We start from the raw sequence: 8,770 nt of genomic DNA, 5'->3' as shown, positions 1-8,770 counted from the left end.
TATTTTATAGACTAGTTGGTTACCACTTGTTTTCAAATTTCACAAAATATAAGAAGTGAACATAAACTTCAACTAAATTATGAGGCATTTAGGTGAGGTGCATACACCTCAACTAAAATATTTCACTTTGGAGGACTCTTCTTTGGAAGCATATAAGGATTTGAAAGATTTCACTTATCTGGAGTGCTTAAGGTTCTCAGAAAAGATGGAAAAATGTCAGACAGATTCTCAAACTTATCTCAATCCTTGATGATTCCAATCTCTTCTGTTCCTTTTTATCCCTAACAGTCCTCTTTTACATTGATGTGATCTGAGGCTTTCTTTAACAAGAATGTAGCAATCGACTGTGAAAATTCCCCATGTGAAACGTCAAACATTTTTTCTTTCACTGTCTGAAACAAAAAATGTGAAATTCAGAGGAAGAACCTTATACTACATCTGTACCAAATGTCATGTTTATGTAAACAAATGTCAAAATATATCATAAGTGTGTTTTCTCTGTCTGTCTCTGTTTTCTTCATTTGTGCATGTTTGCATGGGTGATGAGATATCTGCAGTTTTCTGAATGCTCCGTAAAAGCTTCCAATTAAAATGTTATTTCAATATCTTTTCCTCAAAATTAAAATAATAATCAGTCTTCCAGAATCTTCAATGAACAATGCAGGAACAACAGGACTATTGTACAATAGGAAAGTATTCAACAGAAGGATCATCAATGATACTCTAAGATGCCAAGTGGCTACTTGGAATCTTTAGTGTCCTCTGCGCATGAACAACTCCGTCACCGCTGATAAGTGAGAAGATGATTGAGAATGGAATTTATTGGTTTGGGAAGACAAGAGACTCCAGGAAATAGATGCCTGTAAACGTTAACTTGCCTCTTTGGGGAAGAATCAAAAATATTGTTGTTCCTTCCATAGTATTCAAGTAAGCAGGCTTCGGACATCTTTTTTATGTAATATTATAGTTTTGCATAATCCTTGTTTAGCTCATTGCATGAAGACCAAATTGGTCCTCCTGAAAAATTGCTTCAGATGAAGACATCCATTAATTCTGGAAAGCTAGTACACAAGCTGATGACTATTGATATCATGTTTATCCTCTTATTTGAAGACCACAGGTACATGTAAGACATTTGCACTAGTATAAAAGCACGTATGTCATCAATGTTACCATGTAAAAATATTATATGTCTTTTCTCAAGTGTTTAGAAATCAAACACAACTTTTAAGTATGAAAAATATGAAGTTGTCAAAGCTGAGCTCTTTAAAATGTACCCTAACATGCTTATATAAAATTGACTATCAAGACAATATACAGATAGCAACATCACATAATTAGATTCTCAGCTAAGTATGAAAAACAGCGAATAGCATGAAATATTTTGTCTGGAAAATCCAAGAAACTTTGATATATGGAAACTATTTTAGGACATCAACACCTCCTCTAAGCATTGCAACATTGTATCTCTTCTTCCAGGATGAGGACTATACCTTCCTAACTGTGGGGTTCCTTGTAGATAATGAATAGGATAAACATCCATTCAAATGGACTCCTTTTAATTAAGCATTATTTAGGAGTGGAAGCAGAAGAAAAGCAGATAAAATACACAAGTGATTACATCACATACATTCTCAAACCTGATAAACAGGAGAAGGATTACAACTGTAGATATATAGAAGATTAAAACCAAAATTATTTTATGGATGGGAAGAAAGTTATCTTCATAGGCAACACAACACTAAGTTCATGAGATATTATGATGCAAATTAATCTAAAATATGGGGAGGCAGAGAGTCTGAGTATATAGCTATCAAGGTATAGAAGCAACCTGGTCTAGTTTGATGTAGACTTAGATAAGCTATTCTTTGTTACTTATCCGAATGAAAGCCTTACTTCAGACTCTATCATGTCAGCCAGCATCTGCTATTATGGAAACTACAACTTCTGCTGTCTTGGGAGTTACTGCCATGTTCTTGTCACCTCATCCACTGCACTCTGGCCTACTTGTGTAAACTGGGACCATGCTCTGTGCTTGTCCAACCAACGCTGAATTTGACTTCTAGAAAACTCCCCAGAGACATGTGGTAAACCTTCCAGCTACCATTCATCCAGTTGTGTGCATGCAATTTGTGAAATTTCTTGCTGCTTTCTACTACTTACTGTGTCTCCAGACCTTGCCACTCAACTAGCTGTTTTTCTATCAATCCTTATTTCTCAAGTTCCTGCCAATCCTCAATGCATAACAGATCTCAAGGCTATTTTTTCAGTAGTTGCCACCCCCAAAACCACGTCTCTTATGGCTGTCAATCACCGAGCTTTATTTTTTGTCGCTGTCAACCACTGAATTTTGTGTCCAGGACCTGCTATCCTTTGAGCTATTTCTCCTATGGTAATCAACCTATAGGTTCTATATCCAACAGCTTCAGATCCCTGAATTATGTGTCTCATAGTTTCCAACCTATTTCCTTCATGCACAGCAGTTTCCAACCAGCTTGTTCTGATTTTGTGGGTTGGCAATCTCCATTTCTTAGAAGAACATGCTGAATTGTCATTTCAGTGTCTTGCCCTGACAGCGTTTTACAGAAATTTTATCTTTAGGTTGAAGATTTGTTCTTAGGCTGATGGACCATTGTCTTTATAGTTCAGGTGCTGTTTTAACCTGTACCATTTTACTTGATCAAATTCTAAGAGATTGTAATTGTTTCTTCACTAGAAAATTTTCACTGCCAGTGATTCTTGATTTCTATGCCAATAATATGTCCTTGAATAGGAAGACAAGTTTTCATGGTTATTTATAAGTAAATTGTCTTCAAATTATATAGAAAAGGGTATCTTTTGGTTCTTCATTATCTTCAATGAAGTTAAGGACTGTTAGTTTCTCTAAACAAATATAATGAAAAGAAAGAAAATAAAGAGTATCTGAAAAACGCAGGCAAGATAGATCCTTTCAAGAATCTGATTGCATGTGTCCTACTACTTAAACATTAAATATGCATCTGTATTTTCTAACAGTTAAAAAGAGAATTATTTAGCCCGAATAGACTACATTTTGCCTTAGCAACCAACAACTTCAAAATTCCAGATGCTTAAAATTGGAATGGTCTACTTATCACCCCTACTACACATTCATTGTTTCAGCTCCCAAATCATTCTCATTCTGGGACCCAGGCATAGAGGATCTTCACTATCAGGAATAATGCCAGTAGAGGCAGAGAGAAAATAGTAAGGAAAATTAATTGCTCATCAGCACTGAATATGTCTTCTAAATTACCATTGAACAGAACAAGTTACAACGCCCAGCCTGCCCCACAAGATTAAGCACAAAGGGGTTACATAAATTTTAGTTCTGTACAATGGACAGCACAATATTTTTTCCTCTTGAATGAAACTTAAGTCCTCCCCCCTTCCCTCCCATGGATCCTTGCATAGAGAAAATTGTTATTACTTTGAACTTGTTTCTCTCTTATATGTATGTAACTAATTAATTCAGTTATTCCACCTACTCACTGGGAACTTGTTCTTCTTACAAGCAACTGCTCATATTCCAATAACTATTCCACCATATTGATCATCTTCAATGTACCGGGCATACCACTACATGATCAATAATCTTCCAATGCACGTATGAAAAGATACTATCATCCCCATTGTTGCAGATAAGAAAATTCAAATAGGTCAAGAAACTTGCCAGAAGACCCACATAAGTTATAGTTCAAAGACTTTTCGTTGTCTTTCATATTATCTCTATTTTTATTTATTCAGGTTTTGACTAATCTAGAAGCCACTTGGAAGTTATCAATTACTTGGTGACCATAATCTTCAATTCTAGAATGACAAATCTAAACTTCAAATAAAAGTATTTCCTCTCTGCCACAGCCCCTCCCAGCCTTTCTCTCTAGGTGGACTAACTTTAATGGCGTGTACCTTTATGGAGTATGCCCTCTCTGGGATCCTTATTTCCCATATAAATGGTGGTAAATGCCTTCAACTTATTCAATTCCTCCAAATTTAATTTCTAAGATCAACATATAGTTTATACACATCATAGCAAGTTACCTAGCCTAAAACAGCCTATTCTGGCATGTTCTTTCCTTCCTTTTTCCTTCCTTCCTTTCTTCCTTCTTTCCTCTCTCTTTCCTTCCATTTTTCCTCCCTCCCTCCTTCCTTCTTCCTCTCCCTTCCTTCTTCCCTCCCTCCATCCCTTCCTTTCTTGCGTCCTTCCTTCTTTATTTTTTCTTTCTTCTTGCTTTTGATGTACACATACAAAATGCAGTAAGTTTTAGATGAGATCCAATGACAATAAAAAATAATAATACTAACAAATATTATAGGCTGATGATAATGATAAAGGTTAACATCAAAACATCAGCTACACAAAACTATATTTCCTATGCTGTGCTTGACCAACTCTCACACCCACCTATTGAGCAAATACTACTATTAGTAGTATTTATTTAATTTAATAAATACAGCCACCTATGGAGCAAATACTACTATTAATTCTCACAGCTACCTATTTAATTCTCATAGCCACCTGTGGAGCAAATACTACTATTAGCTTTATTTTGAAGAGGTGGAAATTAAGTTACAGAAACACATGGTAGTCAAACTGAGCATCAGAAACAGGATTAGAATCCAGGGAATTTGAGCATTGAGCCTTTATTGCTAGCAATACATATACGGCTTCCAGGAACTAGCTAATGATATATGACACTGAAGGATTTGAGTTATACAAGAGGAGTCATTAGTAGCCTGTTGTCAAGCAAGTCATTTTTCTTAACTACACAAGGTAGAATTGCTCATTTTTAGCATTTACTTTTAAAGGACACAATGATTATTGTAGGACTATGTGTTTACAACATCAAAGTAAATTGCGAATAATATTTTTTAGTCTAATTGGTGACTGGAATTCCCTAAAGTGGAGCATTAGAAAATTAGAAAGAAAAGATTTAATTTGCATCTACTATGTCCATTGCACTTTTCTAGGTATTTTCATATTTATTATCTCATTGCATCTGCAGGAAAGTCCTGCAAAGTACATGCTATTAGCTCCAGTTTTATTTAAGATACTGATGTACTGAGAGAGAACAATTTTCCAAGGTACATGCTAATAAATACATTTAAATGGTAGTCAGCAAGACAGTAATGCCTAACTCAGTAGGGCACAGTCCTGACAGTTCCACTTAAAAATGTTTAACTTTTACTACAGTTGTATTTCATTACATGTATACCATGTTTCCCTGAATTTAAGCATGAAAATTCCTCTTTCCACCCATTTGTGCTATCATTTTTTAAAGGCTTTACCTTCATTTATTTCTGTTTCTTAAAATTTTTTATATTTCTCATCTGTTCTTCAGCTTCTTAAACCACTAACGATCTATTAAGCCAACAATGTAAATGCTGCATTACATTTACAGCAATATAAATGCTACTTGTAAACAGCAAGTAACCAATATTTTAGGTTACCAATGCTAAATGTAAGAATCATTTTGACTCAATATTTGCAATTCAATTGTTATTTAAGTATGGATTCACAAACATTTTGCTTTTTCAGTCATAAGATCAGTTTTGCCTAATTTAACACCATCTTGGCAAGTGGAAAAATACATTACTGCATATATAGTAGCAAAAGGGAATATAAAATTTTGTTTGACCTAAAAGACTAGAAAAGTGTCCTCTGTTACTTTTTTTAAGGGCCATTTAGTGGAAAATTTAGCTTTATTTGATCTTCTGTTTACCCTAAAGGATTTTTAACCTATGGATAAAACTGGGAAAGAGTTCCATAACTCTTTTTTAATGAGGGAAGGAGTCTGCTGGCTCATTAGATACAGGAAGTTTGTTGCGTATTCCACAGACAGTATTGGTATCTCTCTGAATTATCTGATAGCTAGGAAGCTCATTCCTTACATCTTAAACTTTCCCTGAATACAGAGTGCAAACTTCTCAAACTACATAAGTACTATCTATTATATTTTCCTATACTTTTCTGGCATAGTGTATTTATTTCTTGTGACAGCTGTAACAACTTACCACAAACTCAATGGAAAGGCATAAAACAACGAAAGTGTATTTTCTTACAGTTCTAGAGGCTAATAGTCCAAAATCTGCTTCACTGACCCAAAGCGAAGTTATCAACAGTGCTGATTCCTCCTGGAATCCCCAGGGAGAAATCCATTCCCTACGCTTTTTGGATTATAACGATTGCTGACATTCCTTAGCTTGTGGCCACATCATTCCAAACTCTGTTTCCATCCTCATATTGTCTGGAAATTACATCAGGCCCACCCAGATAATCCACTTCAAGATCCTTAATTTAGTCACACCTGCACAGTCCCTTTTTGCCATGTCACGTAGCATTCACAGATTTCCCAGTACTAGAAAGTGAGCCTCTTAGGTAGGTGCATTATTCAGCCTTCCGCACACAACAAATACTAATAACAGGGGAATTAATGGAAGAAAACAGTATTTTAGGAGTTAAGTGAAAACAGAGAAATGCATATGCCTCTCCAAAGCCTTCAGACCACAATGCCACTCAAGCAACAATGGTCTTTATTTTCTACTCAAGCCTGCCATCGCTATGAACCTGATATTTGCTATATTTCTGATGCGGTGTGCTCCATCTCTTTCAAAGGTTGAGATTAGAGTAGGAGACAATTCTCCAGAGGTATCATGTACAGAAAATGATGGTGTGAATGGGATGGGGTGTTGTTTCTATAGGTGTGTGATATTCTGAGTAAGGAAGGAGAGGAAACACAAAAGCAAATGAGAGGAAGCGAGCTAGGGTTCCTTTCTCAAATCTCATTGTTTATTTGTTTAGAATATTATCATAGCAAAATCAATTTAAATATGTTGTAATGGCTCATGCTTTGAATATTGGTCATGCCATATGATGTTCCACATTATTTTTTAGACTTACACCTGTGTGAATCAAATTAATTCAAAATACCTCACTATTTAATTTTAAGATGGAAGGGAAGAATGTGAGCTTTACAGTAACTAACTTAACTCATTCTGTGTTTGTTAATGGTGTTAGCCCTCAAACCTGCTTCAAGGATGCCTAAGAAAAAAAGACTAGAGGCAACAATGATACAATAGAGAAATGTAGAAATAAAGCTTCATCAACCTGTGGCTTTTCTGTGTATCACCGGGGCTCAGTAACTTAGCGGAAAGTTGGCCGTCAACTAACTGCCCATGTATCTTCTTTCCTATTTTGCCTGCCTCAGGACTAACATTTTCCTCACAAAATCCCAAGGCTCTCTATAGCCAAACAATTTGCTGGAAATACGGTTTCATGATTGTGGCCTTTGTCACCTGAGAGAAACTGCAGAAGGCAGCAAAACATGTTTAATACCGAATTGCTTATTGTCAACTTACAGAATACTGAGAAAAGCACTGAGAAAATGGAGATTTTTTTAAAAAAAGAGAATATCTGTAGGTTTAAATTGCTGTGCATTTGAAAAATCTAACTGAAAAGTAACCGAAAACAGTGAGAGAAATGTCATAGTTTGCTATAAAGAGAGTTAATTTAAAAAACTATCCCTATAGCTGATTCTACCTGAAGAAGACTGTTCTATTCTCTGTCTGAACTCTTCACAGTTAATAAATGCATTGCTGTTTCCAATTCAATAGAGGCTGGAATTATAAATTATAATTTTATATTTTGAAGAACAAAATTTCAATTCTTCAGTTTAAATTAAAATCTTTAAAAAAATTCTTTAGCCTTCACCCTGAGTAGTAAAAAGTGCTATTTAATATATACAGTGCTTGTAAGAACTATACAGTTTATTCAGATAAAACTTTTAAACAGTTATTTCCTTTCATTGACATAAACTAAAAATAACTGCATGTTTCAACACAGGAGTAAAATAAAGTGTAGGTGCTAAAGAAAGCAAATAAAGAATAAGAGAACTTATTTGGGGAAAAACGGGGAAAATGTTTACATCTGACAGCAGTTGGGGTTTACAGCAGGCAATGGAACACGTGATATGAAATCTTAGTCAATTAGGAAGGTATCATCTTGCAAAGCTGGGTTTATTTGATAGTGCATATTGCCGACACTCTTTAAGAAGGGATTTAACAGAAGTCTTGGTTGCTTAGCAACAAATGCCCCCTGGGAACAAGTTCATTTTTAGCCAGGTGTTGGTCACCAAGTTTCCCAAGTATTGCTGTGAGTCTTACCTATGAACTTCTCCTAATACATTACATGAGAAGCCGTTACCAGTATATGGCCCTGCACAGGTAAGAGTATAGCACATATTTGGAAAACTGATTCTTGAAAGGTCAATGCCTGCTTTTGAGTAACCATGTTGAGACAGACAAACTACTTGACTTATTTCAGAGTATATGATTAAGTCCTTCAGTGTTTTCCAGTAGTTAACAGCGTGGAAAAATACAGGTTACTTGCTTTACTTGAGTCCTTGTGAACCTTTAAATAACCATGTTGCAGAAGCCCATAGACCCATGAACTCTTGTTAACCTCTGATTGACAGATGAGAGTTTGCCTATTAACATGAAAATCACTATTTGCGGAAGGTATGGTCTACAGATGATGAGTGATGGGTGATGGTCAAAGTGGTGATTATGGATACTTTGAAGAATTAAAATAAACTTATTTTTACACGTGTGAAAACATTAGCCTCTGTGGCTAACCAACACACTAATGAGATGTTGCTGTGTTATTGCCCCAAGCAGACAGAAGGAAGAGTCTGGAGAGGCTTTTGACAATCACCAGGGAAGGTATAAAACGTTCTTAGGCCACAGCCACACT

General features: G+C 35.6%; 1 protein-coding gene across 1 annotated transcript; it reads left to right on the top strand.

Annotated features, from left to right (window-relative positions):
* Nucleotides 1-2,214: 2,214 nt before the first annotated feature.
* LOC130541108 (keratin-associated protein 25-1) lies at nucleotides 2,215-2,584 on the top strand. Its single transcript, XM_057300940.2, has one exon. The coding sequence runs from the start codon at nucleotides 2,239-2,241 to the stop codon at nucleotides 2,545-2,547; it is 309 nt and encodes a 102-aa protein (XP_057156923.2). The 5' UTR covers nucleotides 2,215-2,238; the 3' UTR covers nucleotides 2,548-2,584.
* The last annotated feature ends 6,186 nt before the right edge of the window (nucleotides 2,585-8,770 follow it).

The sequence above is a fragment of the Pan paniscus genome, chromosome 22 (assembly GCF_029289425.2).
Source record: "Pan paniscus chromosome 22, NHGRI_mPanPan1-v2.0_pri, whole genome shotgun sequence".
Classification (NCBI taxonomy): Eukaryota; Metazoa; Chordata; class Mammalia; order Primates; family Hominidae; genus Pan; species Pan paniscus.
Note: the sequence above shows the minus strand (reverse complement) of the source record. Positions and strands in the feature narration are given on the sequence as shown.